Consider the following 13,325-nt stretch of genomic DNA (forward strand, 5'->3'; position numbering starts at 1 on the left):
TTCCCCAAAATAGCAAATATATTTATCATCCCAGGTGGAAATCCCTTGAAGGCAGTTTGAGTATAATGAGTATAATTCACACATTGTCTACAAAATGACCATTGGAATTGGAAGACTTGTGCAGCTGGAAGTCCACGAAGATGGTAGGTGAAGGTTTTCTAGGCCAGCACTTTAACAAAAGGAAAGCAATATTCTATGAAATCATCATGGAGCTGGAAATTTTGCTCCAGGAATGGCTGTTTCTCTGCAATAGTTAATTCATGGAAGAGAGTCGTTCATATGAATGGTCATATTCAGACCATTATATTTGTTGTTAGTGTCACACCTCAAAAGTGCAAATATTGTCTTTTTGGTCTCTGAGAAGAGGAAAATTTGCCCAGAAAGTGTTTGAGCATGCTTATTTTATGGGGAATGGGTGAAAGAATGGAAGATGCTCTGAATCAAGAAATTTTCCAAACATAAAAACAATTTCATATATACACGTATATTTATATATTGAGTTGATTGATATTCTTCACCATAGCTATCTTTAAAGCTTTCAAGGTGAGAAAGGTGGAAGGAAGATGAGTGTATTCTTTGTCATTTAAGAGGATCCATGAGTAGGAATTAGAGGAAAGGGGCTTCTTTTGAAAATGAGGTTGTCTTGTTTTCCCAGAGACCATTTCTCCTCATCAGTTCTTTAGGACAAGTTTCTTGTTGGTACCATCCCCAGAGCACAGAGAATATTTGTGATTGCCTGGATTTATTGTCACAGAGGTCATCAGAAATTTCCAGATAATTAATGTAAATGTGAAAGGGGCTTTAGCAGAGAGAGATATTTCTCGATACTCACAGGGCCACTGAGCTTTATCAAACACTGTAGTGGCGTTTAGGGGAAATATGATGGCGTATGGAATGTGAAGCGTGGGGGGCAGGAACTGGGAAGCATGACAGGGTAGATGGCTAATACTCAAGAGGAAATTGTCCTAAGGCCATGAGTCAGTAATTGCATTGGAGGACATGCCATCTATTTTGATTTGAGAAAAGGAAATCACCTCAAGGATAAACTCACATGTGGTTGTATTTTCTGAGTTCGCAGGTTGAGGTTTCATCAGAATTTCTACTGTGTCTTTCAGTACTTTCCAGAATATAAAACACATAGCATTCAAATAAATTTCTTAAAGCATATCAGATTTATTTATGTAAATTACTGCAATCTTGGGTCAAAGTGTTTCCTGTAGTTGAAATATTAATAACTGATGGAAGTTATCCCCACTGCTTATCACTTAGATTTAGTCCTTTACTTTTTGTTATAGTCATCTCAAGTGAGAGAATAGTCTACATTTTGACTGTTGGTACTGTCAATCCTCTGAAAAAAGCAAGGTCATGGGCAAGACCAGCTAGGCGAAACACATCCTGAGATCAGAAACATTTGAAATATCATATGATCTTCTCTCTCTTATTCTAAGCTTTGGGTTACATGTTCCTTTTACAAAGAGTTTTCTTCGTCACAAATGAGAATGATAGATTTGGCAGAAAGGAAAGTTTCTCTAATATCTTTTTTAAGAGAGTGAATAATGATTCCCTCCTGATTTCAAACGTGTGCACCAGACCTATCATGGAATAAATAGCAATAACATCTATAGCTTTACAACTTATAAACAGTAACTCGGTAATGCACAGAGGCATAAACCTTGATCTCCACGTTCTCACTGTGCCCTTCATCCCTGACCTAAGATTTAATTTGCTTGACTGACTGCTGCCTTGATACATGGGAGTCCCTCAGAGGCACAGGCTAAGAGAAGAGCATTTCCCCAGCGAGTTCAGTAGAGATGTTACCACAAGACGGCAGTGCACCTGTGCTGATGCAGAACATGTGGAGGGTTCATTTAAGTGCATCTGATGGACTAGACTATGGCAGGAGCAGAGTCTTTTTCTTATTGGCTGGTACACAATGTGGGAAAGTACTCTGTTAGAGGAAAGAAGGGATGGCCCAATAAGAGAAGGTGCTGAGCTGGCTGGAGGCTACAATTCTGAACCTGAGCTTAACTGAGAGGAACCATGAAGACATCCATGGGAGCTTTAATCATGTTCTCGTGTCTGCAGCTGAACTGTGAGTTCAGAGTATATTAGTGGATATTCTTCAGAACTCAAGACTGGCTTTACTCAGGTTTCCTCCCATTAGCGTAGAAAAAGAGCATTCTGAAGCACAATAACCTGGAATCTCTCCTCTTTTCTCTGACCTTTTCTTTCTGCACAGGGTTCAGCCAGGGAGAGAATGTGGAGCAGCATCCTCCTACCCTGAGTGTCCAGGAGGGAAGCAGCTCTGTTATCAACTGCAGTTATTCAGACAGTACCTCAAGTTACCTCCTTTGGTATAAGCAAGAACTTGGAAAAGGTCCCCAGCTCCTTATAGACATTTTTTCAAGCATGACCACAAAAGAAGACCAAAGACTCACTGTTTCATTGAATAAGACGGCCAAACATCTCTCCCTGCACATCAGAGACACCCATTCTGAAGACTCAGCTGTGTACTTCTGTGCAGCAAGCACACATTGCTTCCCAGGCACCTGCTGCCTGCACTCAAACCTGGGACTGGGGCAGCCCCGTGTCCTTTAACACAGACCTTCAAGGATAGCTTTTGTGCTGTTGTTCGTCTGTAGGTGGAATCTAATATGTTAGACATTAAAAGAATGTAGTAAGACTATTAGGATGGAGATGACCCAGACTTGTTTAGAAAATTTTGGTGGATGACTGTTTTTTAATGTATTCTTGAATGGACTTAGTAATGTTTTATTTTGAAATTCAGGTATTAAAAATGTCTTTACATTTGCTATTCAGACCCCTCTCCTACAAAGAACCAGTAATACAGTCCTTATTATGGATGGGCACTTAATATTGTGTTTCATAGGTGGCATTTATTATTTTTCTGATTCTAAAACATTACATGCCAAATATAGAAATATGGAAAGTAGAAATATGAAAATGATAATTCCGTAATCAGATAATATTGCTAATATTCCCTTTAGTCTCTACAATATTTATTAGAATTACATTCACGATTTTTTCACTTTATGTATTTTGATATGAGCATTCCCCACTTCATCAATTCTCTCCCTCAAAGGTCTTTTTTTTTTTTTTTAAGTTTTCATTTAACATTGCTTTAAGATATCTCTGTGAGGTATTTCCATTAATTGTAGTTTCATATTAATTTTGTTCATCTATATTTAGGGCAAAAGTTCATCTATATTTAAGGCAAAAGTTGACTGCCAAAAACTTCTATGTGCTTTGATCACTTTCTTCTTGTGTCATGGGTTTTCCTTTAGAGCCCAGGGATGCTATGTATTGTTTGTGTGTTTAAGGGAAATTAAGATAGGGAGAGATTTGACAATGTGTGCTTCAGATAAAACTCAGAAATCTCGTCTTGTTTATAAAATGTTGTCAGTCTCTGTTCACAATCACCCTCTCATAGAATCTAGGAGACAGAATTTTGTATTTCATTCACTGGTATATTTTCATTAAGTATCACAAACTTTTTCACATAATTAATTATAAGTAGATGTTAAAGAAAGACGGAAAGGAGAATTCTGCTACTTACTCATAGTTTTAATTTAAGCCTTATGATTGAATTAAATTGATTTGTGAAAAGAAATGTCCTTATTCTATATCTGAGTATTTGATTGTTTTTACAATATACTGTTTATTTCTACTTATATGTGTCTCTTTCCTAATAATGCTCAGTTGTTTGAAGATAATTCAATTTATTCTTGGACTTGTAGTTTTTTGTCATCATTATAATGAAACTCTTTCTTCTGAGATATATGGGAAAATTTTATATGCATGTACCAGCCACCTTACTATTACTAGTAAATTGCACAAAGGCATTTGGACTAATGGCTGATGTAAAGATAATGTGATATCAACCTCCCTGCCACGTGTTCACGTTGACTGAGTTAAACATTACTAACTACAACCATCCTTTAAAAAAAAAAAAGTTATTTCTCTAGTATCTTGAAGAAGTCAAAGGAAATAAAGAAGTTGTGTAAATATTTAATTTTCTCAATCTCCCACCCCTGCTCAAAGGAGTCTCCTTTCTAGGTCCCTTGAAGTCTTCCTAACTAACAATGGATATAATTGGCAATTGGCACAGTGGGAATGGTTTCTCTTAGCTGAGTTATGGTTGTTAGATATTTGCTAATGGCTTGTTTTTACTGGGGAAGTGTTCGGATTAAATTCAGTTTAAAACAGCTGAACAAAGGAGGTTAGAACTGTAGTCCAACACGTCAATGGGCTTGATTCTTTCCCCCTTATACTGCCAACTCCTGTGCAGTAGAAGGAAGACGACTTCTGATCGGCGCCTTTCCTCCAAGCCTGATAATGGAGTCAGAAGGAAGCATGCTTCTATATTATTCATTCATTTCCTCTTAAATCAATTAGAAGCAAGACAGAGGGTGCAGTTCCTACAGGTTTGAATGCTTGATCAGACTGAGGTGAGAATTGATGCAGTGGAAGAAAACAAGTGTTTTAGCCTGAGTGTGCACTGAGTCTCAGACCCAGACACATCCCAGTTTAAACCTTCATCATGTTTGGTGTATTTGTTTCCTACATCCTGGGACAAGGTAGTACAAACTTTTAGGACTTCTCTGGATCCTGTGAAGCCAAACTGGGTGCCAAGAGTCTCCCTTTTGTTTCCTTTCTCTAGGACGGTGCTGACTGAATTTGTGTGATTTCTCCCAATCCGGGAGAGTGGGTCTACTCTCTGCGCATGCTCACTAGCCACCTACAAAAGCTCTCTGCTGTTGTCATCCTGTGTGTACTGGTGGGAGGCCACAGGGTGGGATGATGTGTGGGTAAGGGACTGAGTGTTGTGCGTGCTCATGGGCCATTTGTGGGGGTCTGCAGGCAGGCCATCTCCAGTGGGTCATGGGCAGATTCCTAATGAAGGCTGTGCCATGGTTTGGAGGGCCCATGTTGTTTTACTGCCCTCCAAGAGCCCTGGGTGCTGTTCTGCTGGGAGGACCCCACTCCCCAGTGAGCAGTACAGTTCAGTATTCTGGATGGGGCTAGAAAGAGGTTCCTCTTTGGGAGCATCCTCCAGAGCTGGAGGGTCATGTGTTCACTCACATGTTCTCACGTTCCTCTATGGGGAAATCACAGACTGGAAAGTTCCTCTTGGCTCGGGACTGAGTCACATGGGCTGGGGTGATGGAGGTAAAGTGAAATTGTTTTTCATCCTCTCCTCAATGTATCCAATCTCAAATTCGTTTTGTTCCACAACTGCTGTGTCTACTTTGCGGGACTTCTTAATAGGCACTTTTTTTTAGTTTATTGTATGACTGTGAAAATTGGTTGGGGGGGGTTGGGGAGGGGTGGCAGAGATGGTAGAAAATTTCTATTTTGCCATTTTGATATCAGCGTTGACATTTTTCTTTATTTATTTCTAATACCTCAAGTGAATTTTTAAAAGATTTTATTTATTTGAAAGAGAGTGAGACAGAGGGCGTGGCCAGGAATGGTGGGGTTGGGGGGGCAGTGGGAGAAAGAGAAGCAAATTCCTGGCTGAATAGGGATCCAGATGCACGGCTGGATCTCAGGACCCCAGGATTATGACCTGACCTCTCAGAAGACCTTTAACCAACTGAGCAACCCAGTTGCCCCTAAATTTTTTATTTGAAAATAAGTATATAGAAAATTCACATTTTTGGTGTATGTTCCTGTGAATTTTGAATTTTAATACATTGTATACATCATGTAACCATCATACAATCAGTGTACAGAATAATTTCTTTGGTCTCCAAAACCCCCTTGTGCTATTCTCTTACCTTTACACAATTCCATATTCCCCACTCCTTGCAAACATTGGTCTATTCTTATTTTTGTGTTTTAAAATGTCATAATGATGAGAGCATACAATACATGAGCTTTTGAGAACTATGTGTCTTGGTGGGAGGAAGCACATGCCACAAGCACATGCATAACCTTACCCTTTCACTACTCTCAGTGTTTCCTACCCCTGAGGTTTTGAACTTTGAAGTTATTTTCATCAGAATAAGCTCATCATTTCAAGTGTTTTGAATATCTTTAGAGACTTGATTTATAATTCTATAGAATGTATTTGGCAATTGATAATGCAGAGATGGTGTTGAAGTTTGGGTCAACTCATAATCGAGATGAGTCACATTTTGTACACAAGTCTTATTGTACAAACTTCATCTTAAATTTTTATCAATAGATACTTTTTCACATTGTATGAGCAATTTAATCGGTTAAAATTCACTCTAACAGTACCAATTAGGGTATGGTTATTACTTGTTTTTCCCAGGAATTCATTTGAGATAACACATCCAATGATTTTTTTTTAAGTTAATTTATCTATTTTAGAGAGAGAGCACAAGTGAGAAGAGCACAAGAAGAGGGAGAGAGAATCTCACGCGGTCTGCCTGCTGAGCATGGAGCCCAACACAGGGCTCAATCTCACAATCTTGAGATCAAGACCTGTGATGAAACCAAGAATCCAGTGCTTAACCAGCTGTGCCACCCAGGCACCCCTGCAATAATTCTTAATCTTTGTTACACTAGCAATGTCTGTACAGAGCTGAACTATAACACTAGGGTGGATATGTATTGTCTCAGGTAAAGGCTATACACGTGCAAGTTATTTTATTAGTAAAAGAACAAAGTCAAGATAATCAGAAATATGTAACATTTTACCATTAAAGTGGGAAAGTACCTATAAAAGTATAAAAATAACCTCAAAAGAAGCAAAGTATTAAAATTGGTGGTTCCAAAAATCTAGGAGAATTCTTAGATTCCATCTCTTCTAATGGCTTAGGTGGAAATCTGCTTTAAGCAATTACCTGCTTATTTCAAGGCTCTTGCTTATACACTCATCTGTGGACTATCTCTTTCTGTTGATTCTCTGGGGAACCTCAGTTTAAGATCTAATATGAGTAGCTTTTTCAATTCTTGTCAGTGAAGGATGCACAATGTCATATAATTGATAAACCTGTAAGCAAGGATTCATTTCTCATACTTTATCTGCCAAACTGGTAATAAATTGTACTTATAAGCTCATTTCATACATCTCAATGGCAATGTTTTTCTGGGATTTTGTTCAGAGCACCAAAGGTTTAGGTCATATAATGATGATGAAATGAATGGCCACAGAGCAGTCTGTACCTGTGATGAAAGGAAGAGTGTCAAGGGTTTATTTATCTAGTTCTATAGTTTGTGAAGGTTAGAATGTGTATGGGTTGGGACATCTGAGTTATGTGGGCTACAGTGAACAGTTAAAAGTGAGACAGCCTAGGACTTTGTAAGGGGGAAACAAAGCCATGAGGGCTAAGGCTGTACCAGACCACAGTAGTTCAAGGGTAACTGTTATAGTAACTCATTTCAGTTTTAATATTCCATTTGTTGTTTCCACTTTTCCACAGGATCGGGGTGTGATAGGAGAAGAGAAGTTTCTATGTGAGTTCTAACCTTACCTAACTTTCCCAAAGAAATTTGCTCTGCCCTCTGGAGAGTAATTGAAATGGCATAGGCAGTAAACACAAAATCCAGTTGATATTTGGCTCTTGTGATTGCTGTGGTTTTCAGGCAAGAAGGTGGGCCAATCCATGTAGGAAATAAAATACTATTACCCGTCCACACTCATAGCTCATGGAGGGAATGCAACTGTGTTATATCCCTTTGGAGATACTCAAATGTTTCCTTAAGACAGTATTTCAGAGCATATTCCACATTCCAGATTTTATGGGATTTCATTGACTCCCAGAAAAGCATGATTAGCCCCATTGTCTGCCATCCTAGAAGTCTGCCACTAGTGTTTGTTTAATGTTGCAACCAGTATATTCCCAGTGTGAATATTGTTTCTGGTGGATTGTAGCAAGTGTTCATTGGAGATCATTTGGATTAATTGCACCAGGCAGCTGTTCTGGCTTTGATACATCTTGTTCTCATGGATCATCAAATCAATCATTCATAGTGATTCTTTACAAAATTTAGTGCCACATTCTCTTTTTTTTTAATTTAATTTTTATTTATTTTTTATTTGAGAGAGAGAATGAGGGAGAAAGAGAGTATAAGCAGGGGGAGAGTCAGAGGGAGTGGCAGACTCCCAGCTGAGCAGGAAGAATGATGTGGGACTTGATCCCAGGACTCCAAGATCATGACTGCGCCGAAGGCATTCGCTTAACCAACTGAGCCACCCAGGCGCTTGGTGCCAAACTTTCTGTAATTAAGATGGTATTATTAAACTTTCTCATGGTTTTGTCTTTCTGTTTTTAAAGAGATGGTTACAGGGATGCCTGGATGGCTCAATGTGTTAAGTGGCTGCCTTCGGCTCTGGTCACGATTCCAAGGGTCCTGGGATTGAGTCCCGCATTGGACTTCTTGCTCAGTGGAAAGCCTGCTTCTCTCTCTGCCTCTGCCTGCTTGTGCTTTCTCCCTCCCTCTGACAAATAAATAAGTAAAATATTTTAAAAGAATAAATAAAAAAGAGGTGCTTACATAGACTCTTACTTGGAAATGTATATTCAGATAACTTACTCAAGCTTTTTTTCTTAGCTTCTACCTTGTCTTTTTTACTATGGGATTTGTCTTTCTACAAAACGAATTTGAATTACATGAATTCATCAAATATTCATGTATTTGCTGTGCATTTCTAGTAGGATGCAGGAGATATGTGAAAGGGTTAAGAAAAGTTAGGAAGTTAAAAAACCTCATTATTGGGTGCCTGGGTGGCTCAGTTGGTTAAGCGTCTGCCTTCGGCTCAGATCATGATCCCAGGGTCCTGGATCATCAGGCACCCTGCTCAATGGAAAGTCTGGTCCTCCCTCCTCTGCTCTCTCTCTCAAAAATAAATAAAATCTTTAACACAAAAAAAGGAATGTCATCTTCTTTATAGTATTTGAAAGTTGTGACCAACATTAAAAACATATTGACCAACACTGACAACATTATTTTTTGTAAAATGAGATATAAATGAGATGTTCAGTAATTCTGCTACTTGAATTAACGTTACTTCTCCAAGGTTTGGATTTTATAAAGGGGTCTGTAGTAGTAATTTCTTGACCAGTCTGGTTTTGTCTCAGTGTTTTAACGGACTCTGGCCAACATGCACACATTTCAGTCCCTGTCCACCAGAGGGTGCAGCTTCCTACCACAATCACATTTCCTGTGTGAAATGTGGGCTTCCACTGATCATTTCTGTCATTTCAACATTTCTTCATGTGAAGAATGAAAAATATTGTTTAGGTGATGCTCCAGAGATGAAGTGTTCTCCAGGCTTCGTGACTGTGGTACTCATATTGCTTGGTAAGTAAAATGCCTCTTAAAATTTGGATTCCTTTTTTCATGATGTCAGGAAAAAGTTTTAAGTATACTTTTATCTAAGAGCTTTATGCCCAAGGTGACACAGTTTTCTTTTCTTTTTCCTCAGGACAAACACATGGAGACTCAGTGACTCAGACAGAGGGCCAAGTGACCCTCTCAGAAGAGGCTTCCCTGACTATAAACTGTACCTATTCAGCAACTGGGTATCCAAATCTCTTCTGGTATGTCCAGTATCCAGGAGAAGGTCTAGAGCTCCTCCTGAAAGCTGTGAGGGACAAGGAGAAGGGAAGCAACAAAGGATTTGAAGCCACCTACAACAAAGATTCCAAATCCTTCCACTTGGAGAAAGGCTCGGTGCAAGCCTCAGATTCAGCTGTGTACTACTGTGCCATGTACGACACAGTGATGGGGACTGCAGGGGGAGCTGAGCACAAACTCTGGGCAGAACAGGGGCCTGGATGCTAAGTGTCTCTGCCTGATCCACTCTGGTTCCAGCACAATCTGTTGTTTGTCCTTCAGTGTCTGGTTGATACAAAAATCATACAAATGACTAGAGCACAGGAACCAGAAGTAACATTCCCCAACCCCAGCTGTTTCTTAGTGACACTGAGACTAGCTTCATTCCAAGAGTTCCTCAGCCAGAGCATAAGTAATTTCATCCTTGCAGTGAACGTCCAGCCCCACAAGTTGTTCAGGGCACCCTGGTGGGTGTTGCTGTGTCTATGACACTTTTAGAGACACACAATGTGCCTGAGAAGGTGGCCTCTGCCCAGTGTCTTCCTGACAGAGTGTGGCAGGAGAGGTGATGGGAGAGCTTCAGCCCCATACCAGGTTTTAGTAGAGAAAGAAGGGAAGGGAACAAAGGAGGAGAAACACGTGTACCTGAGCAAGGAAAAGAGAGACCAGGGACCTCTGCCCTGCTTTCTTTTCTAGTAAATCAGCCGGGGGGTGGGGTACAAGCTGATATTCAACATGAAGGGGTAGGGAGCAGAAACAGAATGGAGGATGTGGCTCACGTCCTGACCAGTTAAATAGATCTGCTGGCTTTCTGACAGTAAGAGCTCAAGAGAGATTGTTCTCAGTGCCCAGAAAATACGGTGAGAGAAAATGCTCTTGCACTGAGGTCTCCTAAAAATATCGATAGTTAGGTGATACTGGGAGGAAACTCCTATAGATTTCCCTAACTCCTGTTTTGCAACCTCTCACAGAGAGCCACAAGTCATGGGACTGGGAGAACGGATGGGAGTCAGTGCAGTTCGGTAAGAATCATGTCAAAAGCAATGTCTGTGTTGCAGTGCAAGACTTTGTTAATATTGTTGCAATCTTCTTTAATTATTATCTACTTATCTGCAGATTTTATGAATGAGTTATGATCAAAATATTGATACATTCACTATTATGTTACTTATATATTCTTCATTTAAAATATTTTTATTTAATTGGTTTAAAATGTAATTTTTATTTTGCAACCTGTATAAATATAAATGCATGTAAAAATATAGTTTAAACAATTTGAAAGATATTTAATAAGTGTTTTCTCAGACATTTGGATAAACACAGTAGACTAGGGGTGCCTGGCTGGCTCTGTGGATAGAGCTGGGACTCTGAGTCTGAAGGTTTTATGTTTGAGCCCATGTTGAGTGTAAAGATTATGTAAAGGTAAAATCTCTAAAAGAAAAAAGAAAAAAAACCATTGGTAGATTAATAATATATATATTTATCTCTTGATTTCTCTAATGCTCTTTTTTTGTTGTTTTTGTTTTGTTTTTGTTTTTGTTTTTTTTACCATTTTTAAAATTTTTTATAAACATATTATATATTTTTATCCCCAGGGGTACAGGTCTGTGAATCGCCAGGTTTACACATTTCACAGCACTCCCCATAGCACATACCCTCCCCAATGTCCATAACCCCACCCCCCTGTCTCAACCCCCCTCCCCCCAGCAACCCTCAGTTTGTTTTGTGAGATTAAGAGTCACTTATGGTTTGTCTCCCTCCTAATCCCATCTTGTTTCATTTATTCTCCTCCTACCCCCTTAACCCCCCATGTTGCTTCTCCACTTCCTCATATCAGGGAGATCATATGATAGTTGTCTTTCTCCAACTGACTTATTTCGCTGAGCATGATACCCTCTAGTTCCATCCACGTCATCGCAAATGGCAAGATTTCATTTCTTTTGATAGCTGCATAGTATTCCATTGTGTATATATACCACATCTTCTTGATCCATTCATCTGTTGATGGACATCTAGGTTCTTTCCATAGTTTGGCTATTGTGGACATTGCTGCTATAAACATTCGGGTGCATGTGCCCCTTCAGATCACTACGTTTGTATCTTTAGGGTAAATACCCAGTAGTGCAATTGCTGGGTCATAGGGTAGTTCTATTTTCAACATCTTGAGGAACGTCCATGCTGTTTTCCAGAGTGGTTGCATCAGCTTGCATTCCCACCAACAGTGTAGGAGGGTTCCTCTTTCTCCGCATCCTCGCCAGCATTTGTCATTTCCTGACTTGTTGATTTTAGCCATTCTGACTGGTGTGAGATGATATCTCATTGTGGTTTTGATTTGTATTTCCCTGATGCCAAGTGATGTGGAGTACTTCAATGCTCTTTTTTTTAAGGATTTTATTTTTTTGAGAAAGAGCGTGCATGAGCACAAGCAGTGGGGGAGGGCAAATAGAGAGGGAGAAACTTCCCACTTAGCAGGGAGCAGGAGGCATGGTTCAATCCCAGGACACTGAGACCATATCCTGAGTTGAACTCAGAAGCTTAACTGACCGAGCCACCCAGGCGCCTCTCTAATACTCTTTAAAATTTTTAGTAAAGACATCCCAAAGGGCAGAAAGCCATAGACACAAATAGAAATATGAGAAAAGCTATTAGCAGACAGTGACACCAACCAATTTTAGGAAATAAGATATATATGGAGAAAGGGAAACTGGCATGAAAGACTAGATAAGAAGAAACCTGGACCTACTGTGGAAGCACCTCAGTATGTGTTGTGCCCTCTGAAAAGGGTCATAGAAAAGAAGCACCACATGTTTTTAGATAATTGAGGAAGATGGCATTTCCCATGTTGGTACATGTGTGTGCACAGATGTGGTTGTGTGCACGTGTGTTGAGGGTATTGGAGGAGAGAAGGTATATAAGAAGGTTGAGTGGTCACACTGGGTGCTCAGAACTGAGCATACAAAACATGGGAGGTTATTGTGTTCAAATGAGGTAAGGGAAAAAAATAAATTCAAAGGATTGATAACCTAATGACCAAATTCTGGTGTCTATTCTGGCCTTTCTGATCAGAGCTGAGTTGTGGAAACTAAACAGTGAGGAGAAGACCTTGGTGACAGGATCTATTGCCTGAGGGCAGCAGCCTGAACTCTTCAGCAAGAGTGATTAGATATTTCTGCTTTTGGCTCCAACATAGGCATCTGAACAGACATGAGTAGTGAGGAGGAACACTGATATAACAATAGGTACATTGAAAGAGCTACAGTGAATGTCTAAACACTGCCTTCTTATAAAGTGATTTATCTCTACCTTGGGTGAAATCATGTAGGGTAGACATACAAGATTCTTACATTTTTTTCATCATGATTCTTGCATTTTCATTGCTTCAATAATTCATTATATGTAGTATTTAAAAATTATGGAATGCTTCATGAATTTGCATGTCATTCTTGCACACAGGCCATGCTAATTTTCTCTGTATCATTCTAATTTTAGTATATGTGCTCCCAAAGTGAGCCTTATCTGTCATGTTTTCAATAAGTGCCACCCACCCACTTTATCGCAGATGTGATGAATGAACATCACAGTTAGTTAAACCATCAATCCTCAAATCCTCATTTCAATATAAATTTTACTCGTGTCTATTTTCAGATGTAAGGTTTTCAATTAAAGTTGCTTAATACAAAAGAATTTTGGGTAGTGAGACTCTCACTGGGACATAGAGAAGTGTAACATGACCCACACACTTGCTATACCAGGAAGCCCCTATTTCCTGTTCT

The 13,325-nt window shown here is 39.5% G+C and overlaps 1 non-coding gene and 2 gene segments (V, D, J or C); 2 read left to right on the forward strand and 1 right to left on the reverse strand.

Moving 5' to 3' along the window:
- Nucleotides 1–2,009: 2,009 nt before the first annotated feature.
- LOC131999783 (T cell receptor alpha variable 13-1-like) lies at nucleotides 2,010–2,673 on the forward strand. The segment is given in 2 exon segments: nucleotides 2,010–2,092; nucleotides 2,240–2,673. Coding segments are annotated over 2 exon segments (411 nt in total).
- A 6,542-nt stretch (nucleotides 2,674–9,215) lies between these two features.
- LOC131999785 (T cell receptor alpha variable 9-2-like) lies at nucleotides 9,216–10,043 on the forward strand. The segment is given in 2 exon segments: nucleotides 9,216–9,297; nucleotides 9,422–10,043. Coding segments are annotated over 2 exon segments (405 nt in total).
- Nucleotides 10,044–12,958: 2,915 nt separating this feature from the next.
- Nucleotides 12,959–13,063, reverse strand: LOC132000417 (U6 spliceosomal RNA). Its single transcript, XR_009399292.1, has one exon. It is a non-coding gene; the product is annotated as a U6 spliceosomal RNA (small nuclear RNA).
- Between the last annotated feature and the right edge of the window lie 262 nt (nucleotides 13,064–13,325).

This window comes from Mustela nigripes, chromosome 13, assembly GCF_022355385.1.
Source record: "Mustela nigripes isolate SB6536 chromosome 13, MUSNIG.SB6536, whole genome shotgun sequence".
Taxonomy (NCBI): Eukaryota; Metazoa; Chordata; class Mammalia; order Carnivora; family Mustelidae; genus Mustela; species Mustela nigripes.